Consider the following 15,311-nt stretch of genomic DNA (forward strand, 5'->3'; position numbering starts at 1 on the left):
CCGCCCTAGGGCATGGCCACGCCTCCCCAAGCCCCACCCCTGGCCTAGCGCTTATAAAGCAGCTCTCCAAAGTCAGGGATGGCAGACTCCCCTGCCCTGCCCTGCCCCTTCCCTCTGGACAGTGGCATAGAGGGAAAATGGAGCCTGGTGCAAAATCTGAGTTTTGCACACACACTCCTCTCCGGGCAACTACTGTGATGCTGGAATCCACCCCCAAACAGCAGCACTTTCAATGGTGTTTAAACTAGAGAGCCCAAATTTTCCTTTTAAATCCACCTTAAAGGGAGAATCTGGGGTCCCTAGTTAAACAACATTGAAAGTGATGCTGTTTTGGGGTGGATTATCCCCCACCCTGAAACAGCATCACTTTCAATGTGGCGTAATGGTTAAGAGCAGGTGCATTCTAATCTGGAGGAACCGGGTTTGATTCCCTGCTCTGCTGCTTGAGCTGTGGAGGCTTATCTGGGGAATTCAGATTAGCCTGTGCACTCCCACACACGTCAGCTGGGTGACCTTGGGCTAGTCACTGCTTTTCGGAGCTCTCTCAGCCCCACCCACCTCACAGGGTGTTTGTTGTGAGGGAGAAAGGGCAAGGAGATTGTAAGCCCCTTTGAGTCTCCTACAGGAGAGAAAGGGGGGGATATAAATCCAAACTCTGCTTCTTCTTCTAAACTGAGGATCTCAGATTCTCCCTTTAAATCCATGCCGAAGGGGGTGGATTTAAAAGGAGAATCTGGGGAAATTTGGGGGGTGCCTGCTGTCAGGGGTGCAATGGTTAAGCTAGAAGCACCAAACTTTCAGGGTATCTTTAGGAGTCTCTCTTAATGATACCACCCAGGTTTGGTGAAGTTTCGTTCAGGGAGTTCAAAGTTATGGACCCTCAAAGGTGTAGCCCCCATCTTCTATTAGTTCCCATTGGAAACAATGGAGGATGGGGGCACCCCCTTTGGGAGTCCATAACTTTGGACCCCCTGAATCAAACATGGGTAGTATCATCAGGAGAGTCCCCCAAACAATCCCTGAAAGTTTGGTGCTGCTAGCCTAAACAATGCGCCCCCTGCAGGCCAAAAACCGAAAAAGCACTAAAATGTTTTTAAAACCCACAAACGGAGGGGCGGAGCTTCGGACATGAATGGGGGGTTCAAACCCGAGAACCCCCCCTTACCTACGTCCATGAACTAAGGGCATGTTCAGTTTTGTGTGCAAAATGTCTATCAACAGGAGAGGGGGTTTAGTTGTGGTAAAACTGAAAGCAGGAGGGAGGGAGGGGGCAGCAAATCTGCACCCCTGCACCTCTTGGAGGAGGGTCAGGGTAAAAATATACCAGATAGATTCTATGAAGGAAACAGTAACTCACACCGTCAGGCAAGATATGTCTACAAGGGCAAAAGGATTAGACAATTCCATGAGAATGTATCCATCAAGTTCTACAAGCAATAATGACTAAAACTAACCTCCACATCCAGAAGAAGCCAACCTCTGAATATCAGTGCTGGGAGGGCAATTTCAGGAGAAGGTGCTCATTGTCCCTTCACAGCAACTTTGGCCAGTGAGTGAAACAAGGTTCTAGTTCTGGACTAGATGGACCACATATCTTATCCAGTAAGGCATATTTTATGTCATTATGTTCATAAAGCAAATAATTGGAGGAAAGCAAATTCTATATAAGCCATAGAGAAAGAACTGTTAATTTAAATTGTGTGAAATTATGGTAAGATACCTTTGGGCAGAATTTTCAGGTTCTAGTACCAGCAGTATATCTTGATTCTGTACACCACGTTCCATAATTTTAGACAGCCATTAATATCCATGGTTAGACACATTTTTCCTTCATAGCACTATAGGTTTTAATCAAATCACAAGAGTTCTATAACATATGGGCTATATGGTTGCTTTATGTCACTGCATAAGGGTTCACAGAAACACTGATGGACCAGTAGGTACTAGCAAGAGTTTCTTTCATGCCCTTCTTAAGAAGGCTTGTCTAGAAATGGAGAGTCTCATTACTGTTTACAGATGCACGGCCCTAATGTCAGCAGTTATATTGGGCAAAGAATGAGAAGCAAATTAAACACTATAGCTAGTCATTCTGAGCCCAAAGAGCAGCACAAAATGATCAGGAAAAAATGCACAAAAGTATATTTTTCAGCTGGAATAAAATGCTTCCATGCTTGAATGCTTCTGACAAACAGAAACACAATACATTATGTTTGATGCTACGTTTTAACATAAATGCTACTCTCTCTATAAATGCTTTATCTTTTGAAAGAATGTATGGAACAAAGGACTGTAAAGGGTGGGGGAGAAGATTAGGCTTCTGAAGCATTTAATACTTATGATAGGTGACGCTTCACTCTCAATTTTCATATAATTATTGAAAATCCTAATGCATTTAAAAACTGAATATAGCCACAGAATTGTCTTCTTACAGATGTATGCAGGGTTATTGTACAGCTTTTAAGATCAAATAAAATATATAAAAAAACCCCAAAATGTTTTCATAAAAGCCAGTTCAAATTGTACAATAATCTTATAATAATAACTGAACTTCAAGGTGGAAATTTTAGGGAAATAGCTGAAGATAATTTTCTTATGGTAAAAACTTGTCTGTTTCAAAGAGGTTTTTTTTCTTGTTACAGTACAAGTAACAAAAGCAATACCAATTTCCAACAGCATAAATAAAGATAAAAATCCTTATAAAAAAAGACATGGGTGGGGGGAATTAGGAACCACATGGGAAAATATTAATTTTCAGTATCACTTAAGCAGCTCTTCACAGTGGCTGATTTTGGTTACTAAAAATGCAATCAATAAGCCTAGACTTAGTGCCTCTGTAAATAAAAACATATTCAGGAGGCAATTAAACTGAAAATTCTACTTGGGTGACAGTCTTAAAATAAAAGTACCAAAATGTATGAGGCTTATGCAAGCCATTAATTATTTCCCATGTGTAAATGTATAGTCTACAAAAATTTATATTCAGATTAATTTTGCCTAATAGCTTAAAAAATGGTAATACTTAGGAGGCAACTCTAGATCAATGGTCTGGAATAAACCTGTCATTTCCTTTGCTGGCTAGTAGAAGTAGTCTGGAGTATATATATATGAACTGCAGCTTAATTTAGGACCATAATTAAACAGTATAAATTTAAAATATCAGTGTGTTTAGCATTTGGCTCGGTTTTCAAGGCATGGTCAATGAACTGCCTTCCAGCTAAACTGAAGTAAACCCTAAGTTTACAGAGTGAATTATGAAACTTCTACAGAAAATACAAGGTTACTTTAGATTAGCAGCTGGGTGCTACCATTATGCAACGTCACTTTTTTGCTTAAGGAAAAACTGCTTATTCAAAGGTTGTTCACATCCACATTGAAACTATTTTAAATCCCAATCTACTGTTAAGTGGAATAGTGCTTTAAAAAGGGGTCATAATCATTTTAAAGAACTGCTTTGTGAAGTAAATGAAGTGATAGGAGTAAATTATTAACAATACTTCATTTTTACATAAAAGGTGCCATATTATTTTAAATTCCATTACTTTTTTTTTCTTAGCAGGAAAACAGAAAACAGACCAAGAGCTTGGAAAATGGTCCTGACCTACAAATATGCGTAAAGGCAAAATTCATTGTTTACTCTCCATGTGGCTAGGCCTCCAAAAGAGAAGTGCCGCAAGTGGTCCAGGGTGCTCCTAAAGTAAAGGAATACTGACTATGTCTCCTGTTCTTGCCACAACACGAGTTATGGAATACAAAGAAGTGTACTGTTTCTCCACATTATCCTGCCATTTCTATATCATTTTTTTTCAGTGTACAAAGGGCTTGGCCCTTCTTATCTCACATTAGGTTAGACTGAGAGATTATTGTTTCTCCAAGGCCACAGAGAAAATTTTATGGCTGTTGGGAGATTTCTACCTAGAATGGCTCAAAGATATGGAACTTCAGCAGGTCTAGAGTTGCTGAGTTATGCCATTAAAGTGCCCTAGTTTTATTACAGTAATATAAGCAGCCACAGTAAAGTGACATACCTGGTTTTTCTGAGCTCGCATTGCGTCAACTTCATATTCAGCATATTGTGGATCCTGAGCTGGGTCCCTGACTTCTTTAAAAACACCAATGTTCTGGTATTCAAAAAGGTAAAATATCAAATTGTGACACTGTTCTGCATTTTAACTGTTTTGAGCTACATGCAAATACAGTATATAGATATTCAAAATAAACAAACAAAAATAAAATTGTGATTTACATGTAGGTTCGCAGTAGCCTATTGACTCAACAAATAGTATGACAAGAAACAATGAATGTTCAAAGAAGCAAAGGTTTATGCCTACCTTAGGTGGAAATTTCTTTTCAAATACTTTTTTCCATAGATCCATGGGTGTCTGTGCATGCAACTTTCCAATATCACTATCGGAAGCAGGAGGGGGGCCTAGCAATCATAAGATCATATTTCAAAGAAAAATAAAGTGTGTGGCTCAATCTACTCTCAATAATTTATGAAGGGAGAGGAAAAGAACTATAAAATGCCCCGCATGCAAAACCATTAGCATGAAAAAATTAATTCTTCAGAATAAGCACTAATTAACTTTCAACTCTGATGGTATTATATTAAGTGTAGATACTCCAAATGAAAACTGCTGAGCAGACAACACTTTGTGATCAACTTCTTCATACATGGATACATTTAGAAGAAGATTAAGAACTTTGCTCATTTGTCCTGTACTCTCCCATTGTCTAAATTCTGTTGTAACCTGCCCAGAGCCCTTCAGGCATAGGGCGGGATATATATAACAAACAAACATTTAAGCAAACAAACAAACAAACACATTTCCAAAAGCTATCTAGAAAAAAATGCTAGATAAAAAGAATGACCAACCTATTTGACTAAAAGAGTCCAGTCCTGCTGGGATAAAGAGGGGTTTACTCTGATCCACTGACATGGATTTGCTTTAAAAGAATATGAACAGGTCATCAGCAGGTTAATATCAGCTACCGAAACCAATCAAGAGCAGCTAAAGTACACACTAAAGTACGGCCACTGAAATCAATGGATCAAGCACAGACTAACAGTGCAATCCAAAGGGCAGGGGGAGAGCACAAGTGGAGCTTTGGAAGCAGTGCAGTGTCGCACCAATGCAGATACCCCCTCCGCCAGCGTAAGCGGCAAACATGTCAGCAAGGCTATTATGCCAGCGGCAGAGTGCTGCAGAACTACGCAGTGCCCAAACCTGGAAGCTGCCACCCTCAGCACCCTTTGACAGCAACAGCCCGCACCAGCATGGGCGCGGGCATCCAGGTGCATTCCTGTGGGCAGAGCTGACTTTGGCCAGCTCCCAGTGCAGATCTGGCCTGGGAATATCCCCCTTTGGAGGTGCAGACATACACCACCAAAAAGGGTGGAATAAGTCATATGCTACTATGAGCTTTTCTGGGAGAGAAATGTGTTTCTCCTTCTCTCCTGGCAGCTGCACTGTCGACTGCCTCTTTGGAAACAGCAGCAGGTTTTGTCCATGTGGCTCCTCTATTGCCCCTCCCCGCCTTTGGATTGGGCTGTTCATGACTAATAACTGGATGGGGCTCTGGAACTGCCTGCTCAGGATTTAATCCCTGGACTTCTTGTAGCAAGGATTGCCAACCTCCAGGTTGTAGCTGGAGGTTGTCTGGGATTATAACTGGTCTCCAGGTGACAGAGATCAACTGGAGAAAACAGTCATATTGGAAAGTAGATTCTATGTTGTTTTACCCCACTGAAGTCCATCCCCTTCCCAAACCTCACCCTCTTCATGCTTCACCCCACCAAAATCTCCAGATATTTCTTAACCCAGACCTGGCAACCCTTCTTGAAATCAAAGTAAAATACACCTAGTCCACCAAGATTTCGAAAAAGCCCTGCCTACCCAAGTGAAGAACATTAACAGTCCTTCATGTAGGCAGCTGAGTTCCAAGCAGAACAATTCTATAATATGCATGTATTTTGAAAAATAACAGTAGTCAGTCAGGGGACTCTGAAAGACTCTAAGACAAACAAATGTGTATAACACATCTTCTATATATAACGCATCAGATGACTGCATAATAAAGAGTATTTTAAAACAAACCTTCTATCAAAGCCAAATGCTAAATGGTTAATAAGAGCACGTGTTTTCAGCAGTAGAGCTTCCGATTTGCTAGTGAACTAAAAAAAGAATAAAGCATAAAATCTTATTTTATGGTCTTCTGTAGTAACCATAGTAAAATATTGCTGTATAACTAAGTAATTTTAGTACAGTAACAAGCAAAGTGTGAAACAATGGCAAGTTACAAATAACGTTCACACTGAGAATATCTGAATGGTATGAATAAATCTGAATTTGATATTAATATAAATAGTCAAGTACATAAAGGAAATCTAAGGCCCTTTCCACACGGGCGGATTATGGCGCCCTGGGGACGGCAAAAACGCCATCCCCAGGGAGCCATTCGCACAGGGGGCGCAGCTGATTCGAAACCGCCGTTTCCCAACCTCACTTGGGAAGCGAGGTTTATGGGAAACGGCGGCTTGGAGCCGCTGCCGTACAAACGGCAGTGGCTCCAAGGCACCCTCTTCCCCTTCCGCCCTCTACCTACCGTATCCGTGGCCGTCCGGCGCGTCGCCGAGGCCTGGGGACACGCCCCCTGCCCTGCGACGCCGGAGCACTTGCGACCCAACCCCCATCGTCGCCGTGCAGAAATGGCACATGAGTACAAATAATTAAGACAATATAACTCCAGCTATCTGCCAAATTTATAAGTAGTTTTATCAGTTCTAAAAGGACAAAATATAAAGCAAATAATTCACAATCTTCTGCTCATATAACAAATCTTTTTGCATCATAAGAAATGTGTTTACTTAAACAATGTAGTATAAAGTCTTTTTGGGGGTACTTAGCCCTTAAAGAAGTAACAGGCAGAAATTCTCAAATCCAAAAAAACCTACCGTGTTTCTCCGAAAAGAAGAGTGTCTTATATTAATTTTTGCTCCCAAAGATGCGCTATGTCTTATTTTTCTGCTCCACAGCTGCATGCTCTGGTGTTCTGTTCAACAGGCATGCTTCCAAACAAAAACTTTGCTACGTCTTACTTTCGGGGGATGTTTTATATTTAGCACTTCAGTAAAACCTCTACTACGTCTTATTCTCAGGGGATGTCTTATTTTCGGAGAAACAGGGTAATGTTATATTTGGTTGCATGTAAGAAAATCCTAATTATTTACTTTACTGAAATAGAGCATTCATTGATGCAGGTATGCAAAATAACAAAAAACAAACAAATAAAACCCCCATAAAATAGTAGTGCTGGATCAAAAAAGTTTCCCACCTAGCTCCCACTTCCAGGTCTTTGGGGAAACAGTAGGAGTAGGGCACAAATGTGATAAATGAAGAAAATATTTAATGTTAAATGGTTCTCTTCCACTTCTCAGTCCACATTGTTATTCATGGTACATACAAATAACACAAGAAATGAAATCCAAACCCATTGCCTGTTTTTGTCATGTTACATTGTAGGCTTTCAGTGTTACCTTATGATAAAGAATAAAGGAGGCACCCAAGGAAGATGTCAGCTGGTACCCCTTTCCTGTCAGAACCTCAGCAGCCCACGGAGGCATCAAGCTGGCTTGCTTGCTGAGGGGCAGGACTGAGGGACATGCTTACCCAAAGATGCGAGATTGTTAACCAGTCCATAACAGATGCTGCCATTTTCAGTGGGTTTTTTCCCCAGCGAAATTAATGCAAATAAGAATGCTGTAACATTAGTTGAGTTATGCTCATGAAGTATAGTAACATGCATACCACTAATGATGCTCCATAATAATGAGATATGAATCGAAGAGTCTTATATACTATTTTTTTCACCTCTGAGTCAAATTCCTAGAAAGGAGAGCAAGAAAAATTTAGCTAATAATTTTCCAGTTTACAACAATGTAACGAAACATCACAGAACTTCGACACATCTAACCCACTACATATGTCAGTTCAAACTAACTCAGTTCAAAATATTCATTCCACATACATAGGCATTTGTAAAATCATGGCTAATGATCCTAAATGTGAAAAGTACAACACATCGAAGAGGTCTTTTTCTGATTGCCACCTTCCAGTTGCAGCTTGCCTTCCTCCCTAAAATTTTGCTCACTAAGGGAGGGCAGCACCCCAGGAAAAGCATGTAAGTTAAAGTAGGAGTTTCCAGTGTGATTGTTGCGGGGGGACCTCTTCTCCCTTTTGGTGCTGGAAAGTGTCCTCGAGTCACAGTTGACCTGCGGCATTCTCAAGGCAGGAACGTTCAGAGGTGGTTTGCCATTTTCCTCTGCATCCCAACCCTGGTATTCCTTGGAGGCCTCCCATACAAACACTAGTTGGAACTGCCCTGCTTAGCCTTTTGAGATTTGATGAGGTCGGGCTAGCCTGGGCTATCAGGGGTCTCGCCTCCTTATGTGGAAGGAAAAACATTATTCTGACAATCTATACTGTTATGCACAACTTGTCCAAACAAAAGTAAAGATCTCCATGTTTTTATGCTATCTAAATCAATATACAATCTAACTAAATGAGACTGGATGTTTTCAAAATATGCAATACAAATTTCTAATTCAACAAATAAATATGGTCTCAAATTACTATCCCACTTATATACACACACATATCATTTATGTTTCTTCCATTAACTGATACGTCGTATCATCATTCTTACGCCTAGTAACTTTTGCAAAAGATCTTGAGACTGTAGCCACTTCAAATACATATGTCTGTCTCAAAATGAGGACATTTTCACTCTGATTCATATGTCTATTCTTTCTGATTTATACTAATGTGTTTTGGGATGCTGTGGGAGAGATGAATTGGTGAAAGTCACCCTTTACCCTTGCTCCCATGGAAATCTAGGTGGGATCCAAGTAAACAAACAAAGCTACAGTGCTATCCTAAACAGAGCTAAACCTTTCTAAGTGTGTAACATTGTTTAGTGTAGAAACTATTCAGAACCAGAAGTTAACTGTGCAAGAATATAGTCTGCTGCCACCTAGGGGGCAAATAATGAGAACATCCCCAAAAAGTACTCTTGCCCAACTTGTTGCTGCTCAAATATTGCATAGAAGATAAAACTGAAGTTGTTGCTGGTACAAAAGGGAGCTCATTCCATTTCACTGGTATTTTAATTATGTAACTGGAACACATTATAATCAGATTCAGAAAGGAATAAACTATGTAGAATAAACTAGATGTCTGAAACACACAGTTACAACTAAATTCATGAGTATTGGGGACCTAACATATATTTTATTCTCTCAGTCTTTGTTAATCAAGCAGATGTGCACATCCCTAATGTATGGGTATTGCACCAATTGATGGACTAGTGGAGAGTAAATCTCTGCCTAAACAGAATCAGCCAGTAAGAGACTGTGGAACCTTTTATGTGTGTATGTGTGGAGTGTTAAGGAGAGAGAAACTCTGTCATTACCTCAGGCAGGGTTTGTGAAAGGGAAACAGAAAAAGGGGGAACTACCAAATGAGTTAGGCAGTTAGACTTGGCACAGTGAAAGAAAAGAACTCAACATTTGCAGTGTAGGTACACATGGCTAAGGGGCCAATGAAGAGGTAGGGATAGAGCAGGTATCCTGTGTTACCTTAGAGAAATAGTAGGTTAGTGATTTGTAAGGCGATTGAAATAGCTCAAGAGACAAGTCAATATTATTTCTATATGCCGAGATGCCTGGATTAGTTAGAAGTTTCAAGTGAAATCACTTCCTCTGTAACAGCAGTACATTATCTAGCAGTTATTAGCAAGCATTGACTCGCTGATCACTCACAACCCATATCATAACTGAAATCAACTTGATCATGATGGGGAGGGTGGAGAGATGAGAAAGCACCTGGCTCTCACAAGTCTCCCATGCCCTACAAATGGCGCTATGAAAAAGCCCACAGGAAAGCATATCCACAGAAAAATGCTCACTGTCTTGAATCCCCCCAGGAAAATACCCACACGGAAAAATGCTCACATGAAAAATACACACTATACAGTGGAACCTTGGTTTTCATCGGTTTCGGTTTTCATCGATTTTTCAATGAAAATTTTGTCTCGGTTGTCATCGATTTGCCTCGGTTTTCATCGATTTGCAGTAAGGTGCAGGGGTTTGTGGAGAAAAATCATCCAGACAAAGCTGTTGCAGGCCATGTCTGCAACTTGTTTAATGACAATGTCTTGCCCCATTTCAGACAAATCTGAAAGAGGCATCAGAAACAGACCTCTTTGGACAGCTTTCTGGTGCAACATTGGTCCACTGGCTCTGAAACTGGTCCTAGTGTTATTGTTTGCTACTGTTTTCAGCATTAAACACTATGTTTATTCACCAAAAAATGTGTTTTTGGTATGTTTTTTGGAGTGCCTAGAACGGATTAATTGGATTTACATTGATTCCTATGGAAAAGTTTGCCTCTGTTTTCATCGGTTTCGATTTTCATTGATTCTTTTCGGACAGATTACCAACAAAAACCGAGGTTCCACTGTAATAAATTCAAAGTTTGTTACGTTAGGCCGAGAATATACCCATGAGCCTACATCCTTTCTTTCTTTGTTTTATTTTTTCTATTTATACCCCACCCTACACCGAAGTCCCAGGGCGGCTGACATAATGGGGTTAAAAGCCACCATAAAAATATCCTTCTCCAGGAGCAGGCCATTGTAATAGGGTCCTCACCCCTGAAGTGGGAAGGAGCAGTCAGCAGTCCAAACTACACCAGGTAATGATCCGTCCATGGGCGAGTAACCAGTCCTCCAATCAATGGATCAATCCCCACTCCCCCTGTTGCAAACACCAGATCAAGAGTATGTGCCGCTACATGGGTTGGTCCAGACACAGAGCCCCATGGTTGCCATGAGGTCCTGAACCGGTCTATCAGAGACATCCTCAGTGTGGTAGCTGAAGTTCCCCAGATCAACTGTCCTAGGGAAGTCCATCACCACCTCTGAGATGGCTTCTGCCAGCTCAGGCAAGGAGGCTGCTGGGCAGCAGGGTGAACAGTACACCAGCAACAATCCCAACTTATCTCTCTGGCCAAACACCAAATACAAACTCTCAACTCTGGACACAGGACGAGAGAGGCCCCTTGTGAATGTGTATGATTCCTGTGGACTACGACTACCCTACACCTGCCCCCCTGGTCTGGGCTGGTGGTGCACCTGATAGGCTGGGGGGCAAAGCTGGGTCAGTTCTAACCCCCCCCCCCAGCTTACTCACCCAGGTCTCTCTTATACAAGCCAGGTTGGCCCCATCATCCAGAATCAAATCCTGGATGAGAGCTGTCTTGTTCAGGGACAATCTAGCATTCAAAAGCAGCACCGTCAAGCCAGTGGGAAGGACAAATGACCTCCCTACCTCCCTTTGGGTGGGGAGCAGAGCAGGAGCGATGGCCTGAAGACATCCAGTGCGCCTTCTGAAAACCATTCTCCTCTGACCTCCCAGCGCCATAACGCCCCCAGCCTGTAAGCACTGGGATGGCCCCAACCTCCCTGCCCTTCCCCTCACCCAGGCACATCCCCCCAGGTGACCTATTAATCTTCTAGGTTCCCTTTTGGGATGTCCTGCATCTCCCTTAAACTACAGCACTTGGCAAAAGGAGTACACAATGTTGCAGTTTCATCCATTAAATTGACCTAGCTCTGGAAGCGCAGAGTTACCATACAAACCTACTGGAGTGTGGCCTACAAGCCTTAGGGGGAGCCTACATTAAAACTAATAGCAGGCCTATATATCCCAAGCACCCTCTGGGTCTTGCGATTGGTAAAAGAGGATTTTTAGGGAAAACCAAGGCCTGTCAGGACGGATGGGATGATGCCTGAGAAGAATGCATAAAAGGCCTTGCCCAAAAGTGAGGGTGGTTCACTCCTAGGGAGCAGGACTGGGAAGTGCTCATTTACTTCTTTTCTACAATCGTCCCTCCCACATTGCAGGGGTTAGGGGCTCAGAATCCCCAAAATGTGGAAAACCAAGTTAAAAATATTTGATCTCCCCAATCCTTTTCCCCACTTCCTCATTCTAGCCCTTTAAGGCCATTCTCTTCCCCCAGCCTCTTTTTGCCGGTCCTAGCTTCTGACTGTGGATTGGGGGATGGAGATATTGCTGGCCCAACTGTTCTTCCTCCTCCTCTCTTGGCAGCCGTGGCTTCACACCAGCCGTGGCTCACCCAGGCTCTTGGTTTGTGCTGCTCCTCCACCCCAGGGAGGTTCTTGGCCCCTGCCACTGCTGTCGCCTGCCTCCATTGGCTCCCACCAACCATCTGGGGCTGGTTTTCTCCTCCCTACTAGCTCTGCTGCCTCCTTGTCCTCTCCCCTGCCCCCAGCCTCCAGGCAAGCATGGCTCCAGGATTGTGTTGGACAGTGTGCTGGGATTGAGGCTGGAAGAGAAAATGCGATGTAGAAAGTCGTGATAAGCCACAATGTAGGAGTGACGACTATACATCTATTGAGGGTGCAACTGGTAGAGATCCTCAGTTTCTTATAAGAATATGGAATCATCATGATGCAGCCCTGGAACAGTCGCCAAAAATTACTGTGAGGGATTTCAAAATGCTCTTAACTCCCTATTCCATTGTAGTGATCACAGTGTGCGGTTTCTATTTGATGGACTGCAGAGGGAGACCTGGCTTGCCCACAATTGCCACTGCTAAGGCAGAGGCAGATTGCCACAAGGTGATAAAGAGAAAATATGAGGCACTGCATGACATGGTTGCCACTTCTGTGAAGCAATATCAGCAGTTGGAGAATAAATGTAATTAGCAAATAATTGTTGTTTTAATCATTAGGGTTAGGAAATTGTTTTAGGGTTAGGTGGTCCTTTGACATAATCACTGGGTCTTTTATGTTGTTTATATAGTTTTTTAAATTATATAATATATTTTTATAATTTCTATTATTTTAATTACAGTTTTTCCATGTGGGTATTTTTCTGTGTGGGAATTTTTCCTGTGGGAATTCATGACGGTGGGCTTTTTCCTATGGGCATTTTTCTGGTCACCTCTACAAACATACCTATGGATTAAGGGCAATCACTGCACATCAATGCATTTTTTGTTTCTTTCTTGGCCAACTAGAAAAACAGCGCATGTATGCTGTGTATTAAAAGGTTAAAGTATGATTCAGCTCTGGGAACAAGAATAGAACTATATTTAACTGACAAGAAGTACATTGATTTTGGAGGCACACACACACTGATTACAGTTCATTCATTCACTTTAAAAATCCTGTTTGTCAGAATTTTTATTGTTATATGGTTAGTTTGTTAGTGGTAACTCTTCAACATAGTATAAAGGTCCCCATAAGAAACAAAACAAATCATAATGAAAATATTTATGCTGTAAAAAAACAAAACCTCTCACAAAAAGATACAAGGACCCCTCCCCTAGCATAACAAAAATTCACTTACATAAAATAGGTCATACTTGCTTCCAATTATAACCAGAGGGATTGGAAAAGGGTCAATCAGTTCACGATCCTGTGAAACAAATGGCAATTCATACTCACTGAGGAGGCTTAATGCTTCAAAATATTATGTACAAGTTTTCAGCACCATATCAGAATTCGAGAAGGTGGAGAGGAGATAGGCTATGAGTAGGATAAGGATCTAAACCTATGCATGCTTGAAGACCTTTGTGTGTGACAGTTCCTACCTTGTGAAAAATCTAGTAATTTCTGCATTTTTAATTATCTCCTATTGTCAAAGAATGGCTATATGCATTTCTGGTGATCAGCATTCCCTTGGAGAGGCTACAAGCAACTCTGTACCTTGGTTGGAACAGGAAGGCTTGAGCAGAGACAACAGCTACATTAAAGTGACTTTTTCTTTCATTCAGATGCAATCTGAAAGACTGAATCTCTGCAGTTTAACCTTCAAGCAGACGGCATAGCTACAGCTCAGATTAGGGTCACAATTTTCAGGGCAACATTTCTCTCGTAACTGCCCCTTTCCTAGAAACCTAACTGAAGAGATGCTACCAGGGCACATGAAGAGCATCAGGTCCTTTATATATAACGGCTGAAGTGGAGGAAGCTTAAATGGGTCATTGTAGGTGAATTAGCACCAATGGAATAAGTTCAAGCAAGGAATGAACAGTGAGAAATATGGCTGTCAAATTCTGACTTCATCGAGTACACAATGGACTGGATCCTACTAACTTATTCACTTTTGTCCACATGGATCTCATGATCCTTGGAATAGTTGTTTTTATAATCAGAAAGGATATTCCTCCACTTTTCTCCAATGGAAAACTAGTAGGGTCCAACCCAGGGTACCGGCCTATTAAAAGTCATAGAGAATGCAGATCTGCCTGTACCGTACCTTTAATAAAAACCTTTTCGTTCACAATAACATTTGCTTTACTGTATAATTTTACATATCCTCTGTGCTGTATAGAATATATATATAAGTTGACACTGCGTTAGCTCAACATTTGTACAGGATGAATGCATGATGCCAGGCACTTTTACAATTGCATTTTGTGCACTCTATTTTACTTGCTTTAAGAGAGCACATTAACAATTGAATTCTAAGGGCTGATTTTAACATACCTGAAATTTTATAATTTAATTAGTTGTCACATTATCAAAAGGCACTGGGTTTGTGATAGACACTTGAATACATGCAAAATATAGAGTCATTTTGAAGGCTGCGATAACTACCCCCTTTCCTTAAAATAGGGAGCTTCATCAAGTAGCTTCGCCAAATGACTTCTGTACATTCTCGTTTTCACCTTCATTTCAAAAGATTATAAAATCAATATCAAAGAGCTTCTCTAAAACTCTGTTTCTTTTGATTGTTGCAACATGCCATAACAATCACCTTAGATGTCTAACAGGAATATATAAGAAACCATCTTTCCTTGTTTCTGCTCCTACCGAATTTTCATTAAATTGCTATAATTTTCCACTGAACAAGTTCTTATACATCAAATAGATTTTCAGTCATGCATAAAAAATTTAAGAGTTGTTTATGATTTTCACAGTGATTATACTTCACAGGGTATGAACCATCTTTGACATCTGGAGAAAATATCAGCTCTTACTGCGTGATCCTTCGGCAAACTGTTCCATACTTTCTGTTTAATTTCATTAGCTGCTTTAGGATTGGTCTCTCCAAGTTGTGTTACAATTTTGTCTACATGTTTCTTGGTGACTGATAAAAGACTCTCCATGGTAGGCCAGAGGGCATGTGGTATTGAAAGATCCAAAACAAGAACCACAGCTAATGTCCTATAAAAAACAAATAAATTAGCATATTTTGAACAGGCCTTGAATATGTTTTACCC

General features: G+C 41.2%; 1 protein-coding gene across 1 annotated transcript in view; it reads right to left on the reverse strand.

The window, feature by feature from the left end:
- DYNC2LI1 (dynein cytoplasmic 2 light intermediate chain 1) overlaps positions 1-15,311 on the reverse strand; it is a 32,837-nt gene that overhangs the window by 3,119 nt on the left and 14,407 nt on the right. Inside the window, exons 6-12 of the mRNA XM_048483012.1 lie at positions 15,069-15,255; positions 13,433-13,501; positions 7,806-7,883; positions 6,096-6,172; positions 4,874-4,944; positions 4,329-4,426; positions 4,026-4,118 (exon numbers count right to left, since the gene is read on the reverse strand). Of these exons, the coding sequence (XP_048338969.1) occupies positions 4,026-4,118; positions 4,329-4,426; positions 4,874-4,944; positions 6,096-6,172; positions 7,806-7,883; positions 13,433-13,501; positions 15,069-15,255 (673 nt within the window). The remainder of the gene's footprint in view (positions 1-4,025; positions 4,119-4,328; positions 4,427-4,873; positions 4,945-6,095; positions 6,173-7,805; positions 7,884-13,432; positions 13,502-15,068; positions 15,256-15,311) is intronic.

This window comes from Sphaerodactylus townsendi, linkage group LG01 (assembly GCF_021028975.2).
Source record: "Sphaerodactylus townsendi isolate TG3544 linkage group LG01, MPM_Stown_v2.3, whole genome shotgun sequence".
Taxonomy (NCBI): domain Eukaryota; kingdom Metazoa; phylum Chordata; class Lepidosauria; order Squamata; family Sphaerodactylidae; genus Sphaerodactylus; species Sphaerodactylus townsendi.